This window comes from Colobus angolensis, unplaced genomic scaffold, assembly GCF_000951035.1.
Source record: "Colobus angolensis palliatus isolate OR3802 unplaced genomic scaffold, Cang.pa_1.0 Scaffold232, whole genome shotgun sequence".
Classification (NCBI taxonomy): domain Eukaryota; kingdom Metazoa; phylum Chordata; class Mammalia; order Primates; family Cercopithecidae; genus Colobus; species Colobus angolensis.
Genome location: NW_012115511.1, coordinates 746,937 through 771,385, shown reverse-complemented (window position 1 = coordinate 771,385; position 24,449 = coordinate 746,937). Strand labels below are relative to the sequence as shown.

At 40.5% G+C, this 24,449-nt stretch overlaps 1 protein-coding gene across 2 annotated transcripts in view; it reads right to left on the bottom strand.

The window, feature by feature from the left end:
- Positions 1 to 24,449, bottom strand: part of GLI3 (GLI family zinc finger 3) — a 306,231-nt gene that overhangs the window by 73,146 nt on the left and 208,636 nt on the right. For both annotated transcript variants that reach the window (XM_011944494.1, XM_011944495.1), the window contains 3 exons: positions 12,138 to 12,343; positions 8,992 to 9,138; positions 3,592 to 3,793 (listed from right to left, as the gene is read on the bottom strand). In XM_011944494.1, the coding sequence (XP_011799884.1) occupies positions 3,592 to 3,793; positions 8,992 to 9,138; positions 12,138 to 12,343 (555 nt within the window). The remainder of the gene's footprint in view (positions 1 to 3,591; positions 3,794 to 8,991; positions 9,139 to 12,137; positions 12,344 to 24,449) is intronic.

Sequence of the window (24,449 nt, the reverse complement as noted above, 5' to 3'; positions counted from 1 at the left end):
TGGTGGCTCACGCCTGTAATCCTGACACTTTGGGAGGCCGAGGCGGGTGGATCGCCTGAGTTCAGGAGTTCGAGACCAGGCTGGCCAACATGGTGAAACCCTGTCTCTACTAAAAATACAAAAATTAGCTGGGCACATTGGTGGGCCGCTATAATCTGAGCTACGTGGGAGACTGAGGCAGGAGACTCGCTTGACCCTGGTAGGCAGAAGTTACAGTGAGCCAAGATGGTGCCACTTCACTCCAGCCTGGGCAAAAGAGTGAAACTCTGTCTCAAAAAAACAAAGACAAAACAAAACAAAAAGGAGTAACACCACTTGCTTTGCCAAATAGCTGTGACGTGAGAACAGTGAGCCTGAGCCTTGCACCTGCCCTGTTAGTCAGTATGTCGCAGAGGCTAAACGCACCTGAAGTCCACTTTCTCTCCTGTACCTTTTGCTGTTAAGAAAGTTAGTTACCTTTTCTAGATGTCTCCTTGCTTCTTTCCTTTCCCAGATCTTTCGGTGCTACCACTAACTGATTATTCCTGAAGTCAGTTTTTAGATCTCAGAAAACGAAACTTAGAGCAGGAGTAAGCAAGGCACTAGCACTCCTCCAGCTAAAGAACTGGCAAGTGGTGCCAATTATGACAATTATTATCATCATTATATGGGAAATCGATCTCATCTTGGGTTATCTGCATTACCTGCTCTGTGTGAGAATAGACATATAGTCCTAAAATACAGCAAATGTGTACTAAAGAGGGAGAGATTGCACTGAGAGAGAAAAGATGCAATCGAAAGTCTCAAAGGCAAGAAAGAAAATGAGGACACAACGGGCCCAGGTCACCCAACTGTTACAGCCTCCAAGGACTGGACTGGTCTTTAAGTGAATCTCTTCTTCCATCTCTAATGATATAAAGAGGTGTGGTCTAGCTCCTTGGAGACAAAATGGGCAATGATGATTTCAAGTCAGCAGATTGACAGTCTGTTAAGTACTGACACTAACTAGCTTAACTAAGTGAAGATGAGGAGACCAGGAGACCGTAAGGACTAAGAAGGCTGGGGTAGGAATAAAGAAAGATAGCATCATGACCATTTCTGTACCATATTCTAATCTATGTCCTTTAGATGCTGCGAAAAGTCAAGAGAGCTGGGCAGAGAGCAAGAGGAAGGAAAATTAAAGAGAAACAAGAGAAATGAACGTTCATGAAGTGAATTTGTGTGTTATCTTTGTGACTATCACCATGTGCCACCTTTCTGCTACTTGGATGCTATGACTTTAGTCAGGCCATTTGCACAATTGCAGTCAAGTGACCTCCAGTCCATGTTAGTCTATGACCCATGAATATTTACCAGGAGTGCAGGAACAGCCAGGCCAGGGTTCTGAGACTGGCATGCTTCCTCGGGGCCAGACTGGGATGGAGAGCAGCGTAGCACAGACAGGTCTGTGATGGCTCCTCTCCTGGATGAACCATCCCAGCTCATCTCCCCCAGAAACTTCACCCCAGGTAGGAATCTCATCCTGCCACTGCAGATCCACACCAGCTTTAGTAAAATGTGCCTTCTTCCTATATAGTGGGTGTCTTATCTGTAGTTTACAGATATGAAGACTAAACTTCAAAGAGCGGAGAGGTAAGTTAGATTTGTATAGCTGGTTGGTGGCAAAGCTGGAATCTGACCATAGACATATCCAACTCTAAAGCCTATATTTGTGACTACAGTGGTTAATCTGGAAAGGGCCCCAGGACCCCTCCCTGTGCACTGACTGTTATCACAGTTGCTTGCAGCTCTCCACATTTCCACACTTTAGTCATTTCCACACTTTAGTGACCATATGAAAAGAACAAAGAAAAGCAGCAGAAAATGACATCATATTAAAATTAGGATCCACCACATTTAAATATTAACTTGCCTACTGAAGAACATTGTTGATAATTGAACAAGAATTAAAACTGTAATGGAGAACATTAGGGAAAGACAACAGTATTCATTATTTTTACTAAATGTGGGTATTTTGCTACTGCAAACACTTTTTTTTCTGAACTGATAAAGTTTCCCTAATTGTGTATCTACCATGGAAGACCCATCAATGAACAACTAATGCTACTGCCCATTCATAGAAATAAACAAAACCTCACTTATTAAAACCAAGGCTGACAGCCGGGCGCGGTGGCTCAAGCCTGTAATCCCAGCACTTTGGGAGGCCGAGACGGGCGGATCACGAGGTCAGGAGATCGAGACCATCCTGGCTAACACGGTGAAACCCCGTCTCTACTAAAAAAATACAAAAAACTAGCCGGGCGAGGTGGCGGGCGCCTGTAGTCCCAGCTACTCGGGAGGCTGAGGCAGGAGAATGGCGTAAACCCGGGAGGCGGAGCTTGCAGTGAGCTGAGATCCGGCCACTGCACTCCAGCCTGGGCGACAGAGCGAGACTCCGTCTCAAAAAAAAAAATAAATAAATAAAACCAAGGCTGGTGAAAACATCCGTTAGTATGTATTTTTCAAGCAAGGAATTATTCACGATTAACAAAACTACAATTCAAAAAGATGGCTAGTAACTGAATTCTTAAAAATTATTGGCAAAAAATTTAGGGGAAATGAGAGCTAAAGTTTATAACCAGGATTGCTAAATTAATTAATTCTATGTCTATTATAACATTAATAGTCTAATAATTATGAGACTAATTCTATGTCTCAACCATTTGTGAGCTGGCTTAGTTCAAACAATAAATGATCAGCTAATTCACCTAAAATTCATACACTGGCTTACTTTTAGTCCCTACTTATTGACATCAGTCCAAGTTGATCATTAGCAGTAAGAAATATTTTATGTTAATCATGTTTACAAAAGTCTGTGCTTGCACCTTCACATGCAAGAACAGACATGAGGTGCTTCACGGAAGGAAGTGTCAAAACACTTTCTGTCAAGCAAGGAATTATCCACGGTTAACAAAGGTGTATGGTCAAAATAAGGATCTTTCAGATTAAGCTAAAAATACTTAACAGAAAAATACTTAAAACAGAAAGTATTTAAGTAAAAATACTTAACAAAGAAATATTCTTTTGCCAGATTTCCTCTGATAACTTTGCCTTTTGCCAGATTTCCTCTGATAACTTTGCCTTCCAATGTCATCTGCACTTATTTTCCATCAGACGAAAAGCCCTGTTGTTTCTCTCTCCCTCCCAATGGACTCCTTTCTCTTAAGAGCTGTAGGACAAGACTTCTGCCATGACTGGTCTTTTTATTTCTGTTCATGTTCTGTACATGTCTCATACAACCAGGTTTGAAGTCAGTTTTCCTCTAGAGAACATTACTACAGGAAAAAGCTGGATAAAAAATTTGCCATACTCACTGTCTTTACAAAGTGGATTTCATCATAACTCAATAACTGCTCTTTCTATATAGGCGCTATTGACTACTGTCTGCAAGTACCAAATAATCTGGGGCCCAATAACTCTTTCTGCAATTCATTGTGATATCTGACCTGCCTCTTGGTACAGGCACAGCATCATCCTCATAGGCAGTTGGTACTGAAAATGCATCACTACAGGTGCAAACAAGTGCTGACATTACATTTAAAAAACACATAAGGGATTCAGGAAAATACATACCTGATTGCACTTGCAGATAAGTGGCCATAGGAGCCACTTGCTGAAGAGCTGCTACGGGAATTATTGAGAATCGTGACCAAGGAGTTGGGAGACGTCCTTATCATGGTCTGAAGGTCAAAGCTATGATCAGACAGTGGTGATATGGACAGTGTACGTTTTCGGCTCGGCCTGGCTGACAGCCTGGGGCTGGGGAATCTGGTGCCTGTTATATAAACAAAAAAGAACCTAATTAGCTGCAGTTGGACTCTATACCGATTATTTATTGCTACTCTCCTATGTGGAAGAAGTGAAGGATAAGAAGCTGGCAACTTGTGGTGACAAGCACCTCTCCTCCCCCATGTGATCTACTAGCTACAATTGAGGAAATTAGGGAGAAATATTTATCTTCCAGGGGCTTACCTCGGGGGAGCTCTGTTTATTAATGTGCAGGGAAAATGATAAATTGCTAAACAAAAGGGAGAGACTTTTATATGTTATCCCTTTCATTTCTAGTGATTTATGAATCTGACGGCTGCTTAGACATTCCCATCATTAATTCACCACAAGCGACAAACACAGTGGTTCCCACAGTTGCAACATACTACCCTTCCCACCCCAACACACATCATTTTAAGTCATGAGCCAAAGAAAGAAAATGAATTAAAGTATCCTAAGATAAAAAATTCAGCTCAGTTATGCCCTCAGCACCCAGTGATTTCCAGAGTTACCTGCTCTATGGTATACTTAAAGCATTACTAAAACAACTTCTACATAATTACCCTGAATCAGTGCTTCTCAGTTGAGAGCAATTTTGCCCCCCAAGGGACACCTGACAACATCAGAAGACATTCTGGTTTTCAGGGCTCAATTTTGCCCCCCAAGGGACACCTGACAACATCAGAAGACATTCTGGTTTTCAGGGCTCAGCTGGAATTTAGAGGGTAGAGTCTAGGAATGCTGCAGAACATCCTATAATGTTCAGGTCACTCTCTCCACAATAAAGAATTATCTGGCCCAAATATCGCTGAGATTGAGGACCTCTGCCTTACATTCCCCATAATCTAAGAGGATAAATCCCAAGAAACATTTAAAAGCTGGGGATGTTGCTTGTTTACAGATTTTCCAAGGCGGAGAAGAAACCCTTGCGAGCATGATAATGAGCTACAATGATCCTATAGGGCATTTTAATTCTTCTCTGGACCTTGCTTCTCCAGTCAGATCCAATAAAGAGTGATACATTTATTAGAATTTTTAACCTTCAAGAAGATTCCACTGAGGGAGCCTTAATCTGGAGTCCAAATCTGGAGATGAGTAACTCAAACTTAAATGCACACCAACTTAATGCAATGGTTTCTTCCTAAAGAGTTCAAAATTAAATGCCAATTTGCATTCAAATTTGGTAGATATTCGAGATATGAGTTTCAAGACACAGAGATGAATGTGGCCCACAGGTCCATTCTGCCTTTTTAAAGGTCACATTTACATTACAGAGTCACCAAACTAAAGTTTAATGAAAGAATGAGAACATAATCTTACCAGGTAGGAGGCAAACAAAACATGATTCGTTTTAAGTAAATGAAGGGTTTCTAAGACCTCATAGAATGAGTGTATCAGTTTATAGGAACATGGCAATTTTGCGGTACCAAGAAAAACTGAAGTAGTAGGTAATCTTTCTTTATTAAAAGAAAAGAAAATGTCCAGGCTCTTGGTCTCCAGGAAATTCTTTGGGAATATTTTATTCAATAGAGATGGTTCTTGATACAAGATAACAATCCAACATGCTTAGAGATAATTTAATAAAATGGGATAGATGAATATGAAAGACTTTATTGTCAATACTACAGAAATAATGGAAAAAAAATCCACAAACTGAAATTTAGTTAGTGCCATCCACGTATAAAACTTAAAAACCAACTTGAATGATAAATATGGTACCTACTCAAATTTTTCTTTCAGGCACATCTAAAATGAGTTCCTTCATTTACAGTAGTTTCATTACCAGCCTGATTCAGAGCATGTTAGTACAAAATAGCAATCCCAACGATGTACTTTTTTTTTTTTTTTTTTTTGAGACTGAGTCTCACTCTGTTGCCAGGCTGGAGTGCAGTGGCGCAATCTCAGCTCACTGCAACTCTGCCTCCCGAGTTCAACTGATTCTTCTGCCTTACCCTCCCGGGTAGCTGGGACTACAGGGTTTTATTTTTAGTAGAGACGGAGTTTCACCATGTTGGCCATGGTGAAAGACAGGCGGATCATGAGGTCTCAATGTCTTGACCTCGTGATCCGCCCGTCTCAGCCTCCCAAAGTGCTGGGATTACAGGGGTGAGCCAATGTGCCCGGTCTGTGAATATTTTTAGGCATTTAAATCAGCATCTTACTTTTATAATGGCATCTGCCTTATTAAACACAACTCCTTCACATTTACTCACCATGAAAGGCTAATTTCATCATGGAAGTTTTTCAGTGAGGAAATACATGTCACTTCCAAGTAACTCCAAGGACAAACCAGATTTGTTGTCAACTTCCATATAATCCTGGACAATAACTGCCCTTCTCAATGGTACTCAGTGATCACTGGCAAAGTTAGAAGTGACAGCAGATGCTAGACATCCTGTTAGAGTGGATATATCCCTAGAAAATCTCTAATGTTTTAGATCACTAATTGTGATGCAAAAGGAAGAAGCCCATTTAATGCCCTCAAATCTCAGGAACCTTAGATCTCCCTCACATCCTCCAAAGAGGGTGAGGGGCCTCTCAAGACCTTTTTACCCTTTCCATGAAACCCTTTGGCTTGTTCACAGACTGGCTGGAACCTTTCCTCTCTCTGTTTTTCCCTCCAAGACTGGCTCTTATTTAAGTCTATTTCCACCAATATAAATAATTGTCTTCAGGGACCCTCATCTCTAGAATGTTCCTTATAGGGAGTATTTGTTCTCATCTTCTAAAGTCATCCAACCCTGAGAGGGAGAATTGGGACCATAAACAGATTAGCTTATCCTAACAAGCTACATATAAATACTCTGACCGACATCTTGCTGAAACCTAGATATGCCCACTATTTAAAAGTCAGGTGCTCACCTGAACCCAGTTTATTGAGGGTTGTGTTAATTGAGAAGTACTAAATATCTGTAGCAAGGGATCAGAGTGACCAGATAGATCCCAGGTTTCGATCTACCACTGCAGATGGACATCCACTGTAGGAATTTAGGATTAATGTTTCACTTCCTTGTTGGAAAAAAATATCCTATGGTCGAAATTTCTGGGCAATCTTCTTATATTCTAACTAAATAACTATTAATAAATGCTACTTCAATTACTTTAGAGGAAAAGAATATAGTGCCTTATGAACTTTCCAGTCCTTTAATATGTTCTTCCCAACTCCTTAATAAACAAGTAAAGGAAGAGAAAGTCAGCATTTGGGGACAGTGATTTGGGATACTCTGTTGAGGGGAGTTGCTAAAATACAAGGTAAGCATTTTCAAAACAGCCAAAAGAGAAGTAGCCCAGTTCTTCACTGATCACACCACTTCCTTCTTAAATATAAGCCAGAGCATTCTTATTGTTCTAACACAGATATCTCCGATCTGGCTTTCTGTTAATTGTTTTGTTTCTCTATTCTAATAAGAAATTCTGACAAAGAAAAAGGAGGTTTGTTTTTATGTGATGAATGATAGGACATCTAAATTCCTACTTAATGACAATCAATTTACCATATACTCAGGCAAATTAAAATTCCTTTAATTAGTTTTTACAAAGTAAAAGGGTAGCTTCATCCTTTATTTAGATAAAAACCGCCACTGCCTGACTAAACACATTCTCATCAAATAGGGAAAGTAATGCGGGCTGACCTTCCAAGGATTCTCTCTTATTTTAATTCTTTATTTGCAGATTTTAAATAACTGATTTGCATAATAACACAACTTTTTTTTTTCAACAATCGTTAATTGAAATGTGGTTATGATGAATCTGAAATGTAAGCTCTCTATGCTGCAAAGCCAAACAACAGAACCCCTGAAGAAGATGTAACACATTTCTTTTACTTCCCGTGTGGTAATGAGCTTCCCAGTGGAAACCAACAGAATCTTGTGTTCCAATGAAACACACAAAGGTAGTTCTTGGTGGTAAGCAGACTAAGGCTGTAGAGTTTTTACCCCTGTGTGAAATAATCACCTTCTTTCTAGTCCAAGACTCAGGACTGAATAACTAGAGCTGACATATGCTCACCCTCTGTCACAGAAGAATCCAAATAGATTGTAGATAGAAAAACATAAGTTAATTGCTGCTACTAGGAAAAACAAACAAAACTCTAAGCAAATGCCCTACTCAAGGTCATACTGTTGTCCTATTCAAAGGTAGTGGCTTTTGCTGATGTATGACTTGGATGATGCTTTAGGTTCGCTTCAGAACGCCTTGCAAACGGATGTGTCCTTAAAGGATCTGAAGAGATGAGTGCTCTGGTATGCTCTGACGAGAGGTAATTATAGGCTTACTTGTCTATGTATCTACATAAGTGACCCACAAAAATCATTACACACCTAAGGAACCCCAAAATAAGCGATACAACATGCATCAAGTAATCTCATCTTATTCCACTGCTAGGCACTAAAAGTAGTCCCTTCTGATTTGGAAAAAGTTTTCATTTTTTCCAAATATTTGGCAACTATTGATAACTTGATAACTATTCTGATCCTCTCATATATTTAGCAGCTACAAACGGTCTTAGTGGAATATAATTTTTTTAATGTAAAGAAAACATACGGGACAAACTAAATCATTTAAGGCGAAAATGTAAAACCAAAACAGGTATTTTTTAAAATTAATTTTTAAAGCATAAAATCCACGAAACCAAGTCGTGAGTGGGCAAAGTTCATCCGTATATCAAATCCATTCCCCCTTATTTTGTTATCAAGACAATCACGGCAGGAAAAAGTTTTTTGGTTGGGGGAGACAGGGTCTCACTCTGTCACCCAGGCTGGAGTGCAGTGGTGTGACCAAGGTTCACTGCAGCACCGACCTCTTGGGCTCAAGTGATCCTTCAGCCTCAGCCTCCTGAGTAGCGGGGACTACAGGTACATGCCACTATACCCAACTAATTTTTAATTTTTTGTACAGAGGGATCTCACTATGTCACTTGGGCTGGGATTTTTTAACCAGTTAATATTTATATATCACTGTCAATTACAATTGCCTGCATCTGCCAGTTCACTGGTATCCTTGAGCTAAACAGGGAGTCCTAGGATGTCCAAATCTGTGGAAGTTTCTAGAAAACCAAGGGAACCAGAGCACCAGACAGTGGGTAGTTCCACTTTCTCCTCCAGATCAAAAAGTGACACTATCACCTAATGTTTGTATCTTCCTCTCTGTTTCATGAAGTAGCCTTTGTCATTTCCCAAGACTCTAGAAAACAGCCCTGTCACTTACTATCCATAGCGTGAAGATATTCCATGTGGATGGCCCCCGTGCCGGCGGTGGCAGCTGAGGGAAGAATGTCTGCATAGGGGCTGCGCTGGCCAGTTAGCAGGGCCATCTGATGATAGTATTCTGCTGGGCTGACTCCTGCATGGGGAGCTAGGAGGAGACAAGAAATATACGGTTACTAGTGAAAGAAGGTCAACTAGAAGTTTCTCTGGAGGCATCTCAGAGTCCATCACACAACCCACATCAGCAATTCCTTTCATGGCTTATTAGAGTAAACCTCCTTTAACTCAAATTGTGCTCTTACGTCCATTAAACATCCTTTATTTGAAAATAAAACTGAAGGAAAGGAATAGAAAAAAGCGAAATGCATTACAAAGTTTTTGATGTTGGTCTAAGAAATTATCAACAAATCAGAATGATTAAAATGTATATATGTACATAACCACATTTGCCTCCCCAAATAAAATCAGTTTTACATCAAATCGCTGTATGTTTGCATTTCTTACAATAGTAGACAACTTAGAGGACTATGATATCTTTCCAGACATACTTAAAATACTTCTCTAAGCTTTCTGACAAGAGTGTCTGAGTTAACTCTCACTCACATGAAAAGTCAGGGTTTACCAGTATGAAAAAAGGCAGCACAGATTTAGTAACACAACTGAATGATAAGTTACAATTTTGCATTCCATAATTTAAAAGCGCTCTTTTCCTTTTCTTCATTACAAAATCAAAAAGAAAATATACCTATCAATCTGGAGCAATTTACTGCCAAGACTCAGCTTTCTAACAGGATAATAACCGGTTTCCACCTGCCAATTTTCATGCAAAAGCAGCAAGACATTGTAGCAGTTCTCAGGGTGGCCTCCAGACTCACAGAGATCTGGATTTAAACTGGCTCCATGAGGTCGTCAGGAGCAAAAATTAAATTATGTATGTAACACGTTTAGCACATAGCATTCAACCAATAAAAGTTTTACAATTATTATCTAGAAATACCAGCACTCTAGTGATAGGTTTGTGGGTATTTTATATTTGTTTCATATACTTTTTATCCATGATACATGGTAAAGACATAGATTTAAGGAAAAAAAACTTTAGGCCACAAGAGAAATATTCGTCATATTACTTTATTTGATTATATTAACTGGATTCTTGAGAGGCAAGAAAAGGAAGGCAAATCAACCAAAGAATGTGCTATATATACACATCATCAAATGCTATGCCAAGCAGATGATAGGAGTACTTTCAGTAGTTTAACTAATGGTATGACTTTCCACTGGCCCGAATAAATTTCTGCAGGCCAGGCATAATTCCAAGTCCATTGTCCGCTAGCCTCCCTCTCTCTCTCAGTCTATTCTCCTTGTTAGTCATTTCCACCCAACTGCCAAGTACCTGAAGGAGATGATTCTCCAGTTCTTCAAGTGCAAAATAAAATCTGAAGCAGAAAATCTAATTCATATTTGATTTTTATTTTTAAAATGTGAATCTTGGCCAGGCACAGTGGCTCATGCCTGTAACCCTAGCACATTGGGAGGTAGAGGCGGGTGGATCGCTTGAGCTCAGGAGTTTGAGACCAGCATGGACAACGTGGTGAACCACTATCTCTACAAAAATTATAAAAATTAGCTAGGCATGGTGGTGTGCACCAGTGGTTCCAGCTACTTAAGGGGCTGAGGCAGGAAGATGACTTGAATCCAGGAGGTCTGGGGTACAGTGAGCTGAGATTGCACCAAGGCAGTCCAGCCTGGGGAACAAAGTGAGACCCTTTCTCAAAGTAAAATAAAATGTCAATCCTGCCCAAAGGGCAAAACTTATTCTTTAGCTACTTATATTACTATTATTAACTAGTAAATTCACTGCACTGAATCAAAAAAAAAAAAAAAAGTGGCTGTTGCTGAAGGAAAGCTATTTCTGAAAACCCAAGTGAGTGGATGTTTCCTGAGACACTTCATGCAGCTTCTCACCATGCCCACCCAGCCTCAGGAAGGAGTCTACCTAAAGAACGTGCATAGGGTATGGAAGTCACATCAAGCCCTGCTCAGTGAAATGAAATGCCTGGTGTTTCTCTGATGTGGAACAGGCAGTGGTGACTTGTGATCTCTGCAAAGAATTCAGTGCATGCTACCTGTAATTAATAGGTGGTGCAATTCTGGACCTTCATTCCGATTCCAGTGATTACTCGGCAAATGAATTTCTATGTGTGCATGAAATGGAAAATACTTTTCCTGAATCAAAGTACCAGTTTATAAGTTGACACCAGGAGAATACACAGCTCCAATTAAGAAGAGTCATGTGAAAAGTAATGGGGGGACTAACAGAACCAACAGGAATTTGATCCTTGAGAGCCTAAAATGAGCATCAAAAGTACGATAAAGTCTAAGCTCATTTCCTTTCCCAGTACACTTTTCTTCTGGTTTTCACATGGCATGGTCAAGAATAGAAAGCAGTTTTCATGTGGCATGGTCAAGGATAGAAAGCACAGACAACAGCCCTGGACCATGCTGTTTTCTAAGACCTTGCCACTCAGAGCGTGGACCAGACACCAGCAGCACTGACATCACCAGCTTTTGAGGAGCACAGAATCTCAGACCCCACCTGTCCCCACCTGATGCAGAATCGCCTTTTATCAGGCTCCCCAGGTGATTCATAGGCACACTAGAGTTTGGGAAGCCCTGCTCTAACAGACACATCTGTACAAATGTGTCTCGCAGACACAGAGAACAGAAAGGTGTTCATCAGAAGGTGAGTAAAACATTCATGTTACACATGCATGTGTGTGAATGGCTACAGGACCAGTCTAATCATATGTGAAGCAGCAGAACAGAACCCTAGTTACCAGCAGGGATTTGGGAATCAGAAAAATTTAGAGTTGAATTCCACCTCTGTCCCTTACTAGCCACGGGATGACTGCGTTGCAGGTAAACCCCACTGCACACTGCTATTCTGACCTGAAAATGGATATGATACCACCACTGCCAATGAGGTGTTACAACACTGAAACGCAATCATGCACGTAAGGCACAGAGTATAGCGCCTGGCACATGGGACACACTCACTAAACATCAAGTCTACTTTATACACATCCCGAGTGAGGAGCAGGGAGGAGGCTGTGTGATCTCCGGAAGTAGAATCTATCCTAGACTTACCATCTGTAGGGCTCAGCCCACGGGTTGCTGAGATCATGGAGAGCGACGGACTGCTGTGCAAGGAGCGGATATAGTCCATGTACGGATTAATGTAGGGATGTGGAGGGCTGAAGGGAGACTCGGAAGCGGCAGCGGGGTTCCGATGTGGGGAGATCCTAATGAAGGGCAGGTCCGGATACGTAGGGCTACTAGATAAGGCAGAAGTCCTGGGTACAAAGAAAACCAGACACAAGGGGTATGCATGAGACAAATATCTCCACAGGCAGAGGCTGTCTGTGAAAGAAAATAAGATTTTAAGTGAATTCAAAGGAACCTTGTGGAAAAAAATGCAGGCAAATACATTTTAGTACCACTATCTTAAAATCAGCATGATATAATGCAGACAGAACATCGCTATGCAATTCTTTGGGAAAATAAATTGACCTCTGAGAAACTTCACTGCACTCCAAAACAGTAAAATAAAGGTCAGCCTATGGCTTCTTCCATGAGAAGAAATTCTAAATAACAGGCAACTGGGCTTAAAGTGGTTGCTACAATTGTATTTTCCACTTGACCCAAATATTAATGTCACCATTTAAAACTTACCTCTTACTATCATGGTGTTGCATAAAAATAAGAAAGAAAAGAAAAGACAAAGAGAAAGAAAAGAAAAAAGAAAGGGCAAGGAAAGAACAGAAGAGAACAGAAGGAAAGAATACAATCCCACATCTGTCAGGTCTAGAAGCCTGATCATGCACATGGCAGAGCTGCCTGTAAGGAAGAAGAACCATTGCAAAAGTCTGCTTAGAAATGGGAAATCGGTCACTCTAACGATCCAGGCATATGTCTGTTTAACTTCCAAGGGTCTCGCAGTGGTAAGTAAAATGAGTTTTATGGATCCAGGATTGAGTGTTTGGAAGGCAACTCCTCCTCTCTGTGCAGCAGCACCTGGAATCAGCTTTCTGCTCAAGTCCTTTTCCATGAGGCATCCCGATGAGCCACATTCAGTGAGCAGTAGTAACTAAGTGCTCCCGGGTTAGAAAGTTGGGGAAGAATGCATTTTCGATCAAGTCCCTGCCTCGGTTATAATAGGCTAAGGTAGAATGTAGGCTTTGGGTTATTACAAATAAATTCTAAAACACACCTTGCTACCACGATATCCTGATTGGCTTTTGGAGAGAGATTCCTCAGAATCCCCTCACACCTGCCGCCCCACAGCCACAGCCACACTCTGAGACAGCCACTTCCAGAATGGCCAGTCTGCATAACCTCCTGTACCGCCAAGTTCCTTCTGTAATGGAAAACATTTGGCGTGGATAATCAGGGAACTGGCTCTGACAGGTCAAACACTTGTGCTCCCCCTTTTCCTCATTCACAGAGGGTGCGGCCATAGGAAGGAGAGGCCCTGACAGACAGAGATCAATTGAGAACAGCAAATTCTTCTTCCACCACTGGCTTTAGGAGTGAAATGAAAGGGAGGGGGAAACACATTTTCTCCTTGCAAAGCAAATGCTCACGCACAGCCCGGCCCCCATCACCCTGTCAGAATATAATCTTGGTAGAAGCCAGCTCCACTAAGTGCACATTGCAGGCACTGAAATAAATGAAATCAAAGATCAGATAACGAATTTGCTCTCAGTAGAAAATAAAAGAAGTTGAAATATGGTGGTGGGGATGGATTTTTTTTTTTTTTTTTTTGAGACGGAATCTTGCTCTGTTGCCCAGGCTGGAGTGCAGTGGCCGGATCTCAGCTCACTGCAAGCCCCGCCTCCCGGGTTTACGCCATTCTCCTGCCTCAGCCTCCCAACTAGCTGGGACTACAGGCGCCCGCCACCTCGCCCGGCTCGTTTTTTGTATTTTTTTAGTAGAGACGGGGTTTCACTGTGTTAGCCAGGATGATCTCGATCTCCTGACCTCGTGATCCGCCCGTCTCAGCCTCCCAAAGTGCTGGGATTACAGGCTTGAGCCACCGCGCCCGGCCGGGGATGGATTTTCTCACTTTCTTCTTCTGATTCTTTTTTCACCTTGAACTTAAAAAAAAAAAAAAAAATGAGGCTTTTTATTTGTTACTCAGATGCTACTTTGGGAAAGCAAAATAAAACTCCAAAGTTTTCTAAATTTACACGTGGGAAGAGTAAGAAATTACCACCAGCAAATAGCTATTTCTTTTCAAAACGGCTTGAGGCTTTCATACTCAATCAGAAATTAGTAAAATGGCTTGTTTAAATAGAGATCAACGTAACCTATTCTTTCCTATTTTAGCTCTTAACTACAAAACAAGTTAGCTTTCTGTTCTTGTTAACTCAGCCCATAAGCTCCATTTAGACGTCTCTTATCATTGGTTAAATCTTACACCCTGTTTAGATGTGTTTGCTACCTTAGAAGGTACAGAGGATGCTCTAATTCATTCATTCATTCTTCACAAGAAAGGACAAGCAATCCTTCCAACCTATTCTCAACACAAACTTGTTCATAGATTTCCACTGAGGGACTGGTGCCACTGAATGCAGAAGAGCCGTTTCAAGAAAGCCACGAGATGATGCCTCCTGGGTCAGTTTTTGCGATCCAGGAATAACTTGGTCTGAGCAACAGGAACTAAACATCAGGGCAGGCAATGACATTTCTTACTAGCTTTTCTTGATTTACTCAAAGATTGAAACCCATTATTTCTCCAAAATTCTAGAGTTGAAAAGAATAGTAAGAATATCCCTAGAGGTCCAAATGCTATTTTGGAGAATTATGCACAGGAAAACTAATCAGCATCTAGAAAAACATAAAAATTATAGAGGCCAGGCTAGGGTTATCATCAATCCCACAGAAAGCCTAGGAAGCTGTTTTCTCCTCACAAAAGTCTATCAAGCCTGATGTCCCTGTCACTGCTTCACTTGGATTCAAGCTTTTCCCACCAGGACCCTAAAGGTACCTACTAAACCAGCTTCCCACAAGTGAAGCAATCCCATCAGGGTCCAAGACCTGGTCATATCTTCTCTGGCAGGAGCACTAGGCTCTACGGTCCTTTTATACACTGCTAAGAAGCAACAGTGGAAAGGAGGGTTCCTCCAGGATTTGAAGATAAAGATACAGGTGCATCGGACAGTCATAAGGGGGTTATCAGGAATTCTAGATACAGATGCATCCAAGCAGTGGGACTCAATGTGAGTGGACCTCAGCCTTGATACTCACTTTCTCCTCTTCCTTAAAGGTCCAATGGGGAAGATAACCTCGTGGGAGTGTTGGGTGGTTGACATGAGTAAAGTCTCAGGTACTGAGCCTAGTATATACTGAATGCTCAAAACAGACACACACACATATATATAAATATACACATACATTCATATGTAAACTCACACGTGACATATACATCACATATTGTGCTAACATATTCCACCCGTAATACACATAAACAGAAACATATTTATATACATATGTGTATATGTACGCAGACATATGCGCACATATAAACATATATACATGCATTGTAGCGGTAGCAAATGCAACATACTATGTGATTTCAAATATTGAAATATTAAGACATTCTTTTTGTTAATAGACATTGTTTAGAGCAATTTAAATTCATAGCAAAATTGAGCTGTAGTACAGAGATTTCCCATATACCCCCTGCCTCTACATATAAATAGCCTCCTGCCATTATCAACATCTCCTACCAGAGTGGTGCATTTGTGATGAGCCTACACTGACACATCATCGTCACCCAAAGTCCACAGTTTAGGGTTCACTCTCGGTGTCATCCTTTCTATGGGGTTGGGCAAATGTATCTACCATTACAGTATCATACAGAGCAGTCTCACTGTCTTAAAAATCCTCTTTCACCAACTCTTCCCTTCTTCCTTTTCCCAGCTCCCAACCCCAGGAAACCACTGATCTTCTTGCCCTCGCCATAGTTTTGCCTTTTCCAGAATGTCATACAGTATGTAGACTTTCCAGACTAGCCTCTTTTACTTCGTAATATGCATTTAAGTTTCCTCCGTATCTTTTCAAAATTCATTTCCTTTAGCACTGAATAATATTCCATTGTATGGAATAGCTTATTTAGTCATTCACTTACTGAAGGAAAATTTGGTTGCTTTGAAGTTTTGGCAATCATGAATAAAGCTGCTATAAACATCTGTGTGCGGGTTTTTTGTGCAGAAGAATCCCCTTTCCATAGCAAATCTGATCACACCATTCGGCTTTGCTCGTCTGCCTGACAGCATCTGGAGGCACTCCTTGGATTTTCCAGGACCTCCCTTAGTAAAATCATAAAGTCACATGAGGTGGTTAAGAAAATGGACTCAGTAATTAAATGCAAGGGCTCTGAAGGAATGGGATTGGAAGGTTTCTTCACTTATTCCCTCACTCAAGCATCAGTTTCCTTATACACGAAATTGGAACAATCACAGCTCCCTCCAGGGGCTGCCCTGAGGGCTGGAATCCTGCGTGTAAAGGTAGGAACACAGTGCCTAAGTGCTGTGGTTCTTGATGTTCTTGCAGAACCAGCCAACAACACTTCTTTTCTTCCGATCCTAAACTCAGGGAAAAAAAGAAGTCCAAATGGTGATTTGTTCCCCAGCAGAGCAGTTCCCTAGCAGAGCAGTGGCTGGTATTCAGTTTCTCACTGAAGTTTGGTCATTTATTAATTGTTTCCACATTAGGCTTTCGTGAGCTGGGTTAGCATATTTCTCTAGTGCTACAGTGTGACAAAAATGAGTTTCTAAGCAAACAAAGCTGAGCACCCAAACTTGAACTACAATAGCCAAACAGCCTCCTGACATGTGTAAATAGTCTTTAAATAAAGGTGCTTTTAACCTTACCTAACAGAGCCACCTTCAAATTCTTGGCAGCTAGATCATTTGTCAATTATTGTGGTTTTGTTTTTTGTTTTTGAGACGGAGTTTTGCTCTTGTAGCCCAGGCTGGAGTGCAACAGCGCAATCTTGGTTCACTGCAACCTCCGCCCTCCAGAGTTCAAGCGATTCTCCTGTCTCAGCATCCTGAGTAGCTGGGATTACAGGTCTGCGCCACCATGCCTGGCTAAATTTTTGTCTTTTTAGTAGAGACAAGGTGTCACCATGTTGGTTAGGCCGGTCTTGAACTCCTGATCTCAGATGATCCGCCAGCCTTGGCCTCCCAAAGTGCTGGGATTACTGGCGTGAGCCACTGCTCCTGGCCCAATTATTGTGTTTTTAACTGGAAAGCAAATCTGGGAGAGAAGGTTAAGCTCCTTAAATTTATCAGGCAGACGTGTGTTCACTGCTGTGTGAGGGGTACTCAGGATTATGACCAGAGGAGGGCTGAATTCCACTGAAGGAAGAGGACAGGGGAGGTATGGAGAAGGCGGCCACAAAATTTCCCATAGAAATGACATATTTTCCTACAAACTATCATCACCTTGGCCTGGTAAATATTTGTCAAGTTCATTAAAAATCTTCATTTGAAGATTTTAAGTAGTGCCAGGAAAAAATTATAGGTGTCTCCTTGACGTATATTTTTAGTAGATACACACAGAAATGAACTGCAGATCACCGCTTTCGGTCTTTGTGGCCATCCCCTTCTCTCTGTCCTGGGACTGTCTGTGGCTCAGTCATTGGAGGAAGATACAAACCATGGAGGGAAGAACCAAAACAACAAACAAACATTCTGAGAAAAACACTGAAATTCAGAACTGGTCCAAGAACAGACATTCCATGCTATTTATGTTGCAGCAACAGAATATAGAAATATGCCTGTGACCCTCCAACCTAAGTCTGACAAACTGCTGTCTGGGCACCACAGATTCCCAAACTGTAGAGGGCTGTTGGGGCTGCAGGGCACAGCTGGGAAGATATGCCTCTCTCCGTTATCCCTGTGTTTTGGCTCCTGTATGCAAGGCCTCTGAGTCCACTCAGGAATAAGACCCCTTATGCTCTTTCTACCCATTTGTCTTCCAAGACAGTGGAGACCTAATGAGTCGCTGGCATTTTGTTTCCATATTGCCCAGTGGAAATTGGGCAATTGTATATGAAATATACTTTCTGAAAGAAAGAAGGTAGGAATTACTTTGATCTTCTACTGAAAGACAATAAAACAATATAAAGTTATTTCTGTTTGTGTAGATAACTTCAGAATTTTTTTTATATGATTGTGAAAATAGATTACAATGAAAAGAGTAGAAGATTCTTATCAGAGCATTTTTAACAGTATACCATGATAAACTTAAAACATGTTGCAGAGAATAACTGGACTTCTGAGTTAGAATGAAATATTATTATATAATCTAATTCATTATTGCCTTTTCATCTATCTTATTGGGTTACTAAAATGCCAAGATTAAAATCGCAGTATTTAATCACTTGCATTATCCATTATGAGAGCATTAAACAAGGTTTATGCCAGATTATTACAATTTGCTCGCACATTGCTTGAGATGGAAATGTACACATATCTCCTGCATCTCTGCGTGACCACTCCAACTACTGGAAGACTGGAATATGTTGGTTTTTTATAGAAGCTTATTTTTTATTTTTTTTTTAAACATAGTAAGTAGACATCGTTCTTCATATTCAAGCAGTGGTCTAATAGAGAACAGAGGGTAGTTATCCCTTTTAATGCATTTTTAACCAATGAATTACTTATTCAATAAACACCATTTTAATAAATCAAAATTTGTAAGAAATAATTTGCTTTTGCCCCAGTGCAGTGGCTCCTGCCTGTAATACCAGCACTTTGGGAGGCTGAAGCAGAAGAATCACTCAAGCCTAGGAGTTCAAGACCAATCTGAGCAACATGGGGAGACCCCATCTCTAGAAAAACAAAAATAAAAACATTAGACTGGCATGGCAGCACCCACCTATAGTCCCAGTCCCAGCTACTCAGGAGGCTGAGGCAGGAGCATCACTTGAGCCTGGGAGGTCGAGGCTGCAGTGGGCCATGATTGCACCACTGCACTCCAGCCTGAGCAAGACAGACCTTGCCTCAAATATATATATGTGTGTGTGTGTGTGTGTGTGTGTGTGTGTGTTTCCTTTGTGTGTGTGTGTGTACATATATGTTTCCTTTCCATACACTAAAGAAAACAAATATCTAAAATGTTCATGAGTAAAACAGTAGACACTGTCATACATTTGCACAATCCTATACTTTTTTTCCCTGTATGCAAGGTAAGCTTTCAGATCACCTCTGCCCTAGAAACACCACATGACCCTGAGAGGTGAGGATGGTTACGGTGGTTACTTTCATTTGCTCTTCCTCCTCCCCAAGGCCACGGCCTGTGTAGGGAGTCTGGTCTTTAAGGTCTGAATCAGTTGGCTCACCTTCCCTCTGGTTTCTACTTAAGGGAAGCATGGCAGGAGTGGGCAGGACGGGAAACCAAGTTCCCTCCTCCCTCTCCGCTAGCTGTGGCTCTGTGGTATGGCATTGCTGCCCCAAGGCCACTGCTCCTGGTGGGTGAGCCCTCCTCTGCTGCTCCAGCTCTCGCTGAATCACTTCTTCGTTCTAACTTCGACTATATTAGGGGCTTTACTATTACTTGTTCGTCTCCTTAACCCTACCCACACCTCTGTACAAATCCACTCCACTAGCCCCCAGGCCCCTAGCTGATAAAATGGTTCCATTTCCAATCCTATTTTCATCATCTTTGTAGCTATGAAATACTTTTCCATGAATTTTTAATTGGCGTATGCTTATTACAAATTTATCACTTGGATTTTAATTGTTAAAAACTACATGCAGAATCACACAGATGAACATTTCAATGATGTCTTCACTGGATATACATTTGATATCATTTCGCTGTGTCTCTACCCAAATCTCATCTGGAATTCCCATGTGTTGTTGGGGGGAACCTGTGGGAGGTGGTTGAATCATGGAGGCAGGTCTGTTCTCCTGATGTTGAATGAGTCTCAGGAGATCTGATGGTTTTATAGAGGGGAGTTTCCTGCACAGACTCTCTTCTCTTGTCTGCCACCATGTGAGATGTGCCTTTCATCTTCCCCCATGATTGTGAGGCCTCCCCAGCCATGTGGAACTGTAAGTCCATTAAACTTCTTTCTTTTGTCAATTGCCCAGTCTCAAGCATGTCTTTATCAGCAGCGTGAAAATGGACTAATACAACACTTTATTGAAAATCCATTTCCTAAGAATCTACTGTGATTTCTGCACTTGGGAGAGATTTCAAGGAACATGATACACGATTGCCTGGTCCCTTCTCTGAAAGAGCCTACAGTCAAATGAGGCAAAAGGCTACACTCAAAAGAAGTGTGTATGAGTGAATGTGACCTAATGAGTGGCACAGCTAAAAAGAATTCATAGGAGACTCCCAAAAGCATCTGGGTCATGAAAAATAAGGACAATGAACCAGCACAAAAAGTAAATATGATTTGAATGAAAGTGGCCATAAAGGTGAGGGCTAGAATATTGCTTAATGTATACATTAATGCTAAGGTGATGAATATTTTCTTACATGGAGAATTTAAGGGCAAAGGCTGAATGTTTTAAAGAGAGAGAAGGGAAAAGAAGTATTTGTTTTAATGATGAAACATTACTTCATGAGATTTTTGTAAATAAGTTTCTTGGCCAGGCACAGTGGCTCGCACCTGTAATCCCAGCACTTTGGGAGGCTGAGGTGGGCGGATCACCTGAGGTCAAGAGTTTAAGACCAGCCTGACCAACATGGAGAAACCCCATCTCTACTAAAAACACACACACACAAAATTAGCCGGGCGTGGTAGCGCATGCCTATAATACCAGCTACTCTCGAGGCTGAGGCTGGAGAATCACTTGAACCCGGGAGGCAGAGGTTGCGGTGAGCTGAGATCACGCCATTGCACTCCAGCTAGGGCAACAAAAGTGAAACTCCATCTCAAAAAAAAAACAAAGAAAAAAGTTTCTCTTTTTTTTTTTTCTATTCATGTCTGGGTATAAAAGGACTTCATATTCCATGAATGAAATAGTCAAGTGATTATTTTAAAAAATAAATAGCCATTCACTTTATCCAAGCTATCCAAATCTAACCAATGTCAACATTTTAACATAATTACTTCCAGCATTTTCTCAGGCATTATGCACTTCTTACATATTCAAAACAAAAATCATGTATTTTGAATTCCACTTTATTTCTTAATATGATAAGGTTTTTCTATTATCTTTTAAGTAACTCTCCATAAACATCATTTATAGTGCAGTACAAATTAAAACCAAAATGAGTTATCATTCAACATCCACTAAACTGGCCAAAATTAAGAAGTCTGACAGTGACAAATGTTGATAAGGATTTAGGCCAACAGGAACTCTCAATGTGAGCACAAGCTAGAACTACCTCTTTGAAAAACAGTCAGGCATCAGATACTTGCACGAATTCTTACCATATAATCCAGCAACCCTTTTCCTTGGAATGTATGAGACAAACGTGTGCATATGTGCCATGTGTACTCAAAGAGTCATAGCAGCATTATTTATCCGCTTAAAAATTGGAAACAACCTCATATCTATCAACAGTAGAATGAACAAATAATTCATACAATGTAATAGTAAATGGCTACGAAAATGAACAAACTACAACATAAAAAATCTCACAAACATAATGATGGATAGAAGAAGCCCAGCACTCACAAGAAAGAATGATATAATTTCTTTTGAAACAACTTGGATGGAGCTAGAGGCCATTATTCTAGGTGAAGTAACTCAGGAATGGAAAACCAAATACCATATGTTCTCATTTATAACTGGGAGCTGAGCTATGGGTATGCAAAGGCATACAGAGCGGTATAATGAACTTTAGAGACTCAAAGGCAGCAGGGGGTGGGGAGCAGCAGGTGGGGAATAAAGGATTTTAAAAAACTACATATTGGGTACAATGTACACTGCTGGTGTCACAAGTGCACTAAAATCTTAGACTTCACCACTATACAATTCATCCATGTAACCAAAAATCACTTGTACCCCAAAAGCTACTGAAATACAAAATATGTAACAAAAAAGCTTTAAAAATAAAATCTATTGAAATAAAAAATACGTAATAAATAAAATGGGAAGTTCATCAGAAAAAAAATAAAAATTAACTAAAAAAAGAAGAAACCTGGCACAAATGAATACAATGTACGATCCCATTTATACAAAGTTCACTAACAGGCTCAAAGTCAATTTCAGTGTTAGGAGAGTCAGGATAATGTTGACCTTCAGGTGGGTGGAGAGTATGGAAGAGGGGCTTCTGAAGTTGGGGATGTTCTATTTCTAGACCTGCTAAGTTAGCAGTTTTCACTCCATGATCATACACCATCATTTACTGAGCTACATGTGTACATTTTGTGTACCCTTCTCTGTATTATTCATCAATAATTTTTTAAAAGGATACATGCCAAATACATCAAGATTTCCCATGGTTTTCAACCATTTCAATTAAATTCAGAAAATCAAAGTCATATACATTTTTATTTTTCAAACCTTATCAAATATTGATGCTTTAAAGGTACCATAAATAACAACATATTTACTGCTATAAAACAAAAATAATCTAGTTGACACATTAGTCTAAATTCAAGGTAAGCTGTGGAAAGTGAACATCTGTGTATTAACTTTGGAGGGGGCAGGGGCTACTGCTAAGCCAATCAAAGGAGCTTCTTGTGAAGACAGAGGCCAAACAAATACATGCTAGTTGTGTCCTTCCAACAACCAAAACAATGTTATACAAACAAGTATCACTGTATAAGAGCAATGCAATTGTTTATAGCTAAAATTGATTCCATTCCTTCCAGGAAAGACTGCAAAGAACAATGTGCCAAACTTGTCTCTCCTCTGTACTGTAAATATAACTCTACATTAATAAATTAAAATTTCAAGGTCAAATAATTATAAAGAAAGTAATTCCAGCCACTATAACGTGCAATGCACTGTTATTGAGATCTTAATGAACACACTGCTGGTTCAAATAAGTACCTGAGAGCTAAATGATCACATCTCACAGCATGTGACTGTGTTCTATCCCACTAACCTTTGTTTAAAGAGAGCTCAATGTATATGTCTCATATTTTAGAATTAAGAAAAGAGGAAAAAAGTAGAGAAAAGAGTGTACCTGAACCAAATGGCAGATGACAACTTATTTTTAAATAAAATATGTTTTAAATATTTTAATTCCATGAATACACATTATATATTAAATTATTATTTTAGCAGACTTTTTCTGGCCTCCAAATGGAGTCCAAATAGTTCACACAAATGTATCCTTGTTTCTGCAACGTCTAATAAATGAAAAAGAAATTTTCTTATCTTCTCCTGATTACTAGAGTTGGTAAGAAGGATAAAACCAGTAACTATTATATAAAATGTTTTAATATATAATGTATGTATTATATAAATATAAAATGCAATTAATAAATATAAATGAATATTCTATTTATAATTAATTGCAAATTACAAATTATTTAGTATAATAAAAATAAATATAACTCATTATTAGAATAACGAATATGCTACGTCCATCTTTACAATGTCCACAGAAAAACCACCTTGATGAGGAAACAGCTGTGGCTGTGAGAAGATGTCCAGTTGCAATTCTTTTCCTGCCCTCTAGGTGCCATGTTGAATGGGGGATGGAGAGCTGCTCTCATTGGTTGGATTCTGTGACATCTGCTGGGGCTCTGTTTCTAGACAGTTTCCTACGTGGTCTGCATTAAGAAAGCACACAGATGCTGCCCTTTCCTTTCCTCTTCCCCTGAGATAACAAGTGGTTACCTCTGAGCAGCCACCCTTTTTCCCTTGGGTAGTCCCTTTTCCTCCAGTGCAGCAGGCCATGGCAGAGGCCAATCCAGCCAGGCCCAGAGGATCAAAGGAGTCTCTCCTTCCATCTCACTCTCCTACTGCCTGTACCTGGAAGTGTGCATTCAGTCAGCCGTTCCATACACCAGTTGCAAGGTCTCGGGCTTAGGTTTGACTGTTGGGTGAACTAGATCTTTAAAAGCCTACTTTGCTCTCCAGCTACTTAAGCCCAGACAGAGAAGCAGCAGCACTATACCATTTCCTTTTTAACAGGAAAGTATACAGAAAGCATGTTGACTGGTGACTGTCACATAGTAAATTCTAGGTAAATGTTGGCCCCTACAACCAACACCTTCATTCCTGCTGCTGCTGCCACTCCTAGAGCTCTGGGTTGGTTAAGGCCAAAGTCACCTGGTTTCCCTTGCCTTCTTGAGTACTGATTTCCCTCAAGGACCTGATAGGGAGTGCGCTGTTTATGGCCAGGTGAGTTCAGCTATGATGTCACTTCAGCATTACTTACGCACACCCATCTCATCTTTTCTCCTAACAAATAGATTAAGCGATTTGATTTGACCTTAGTTAAGATGATGGAATTTTTTTTTCTCCA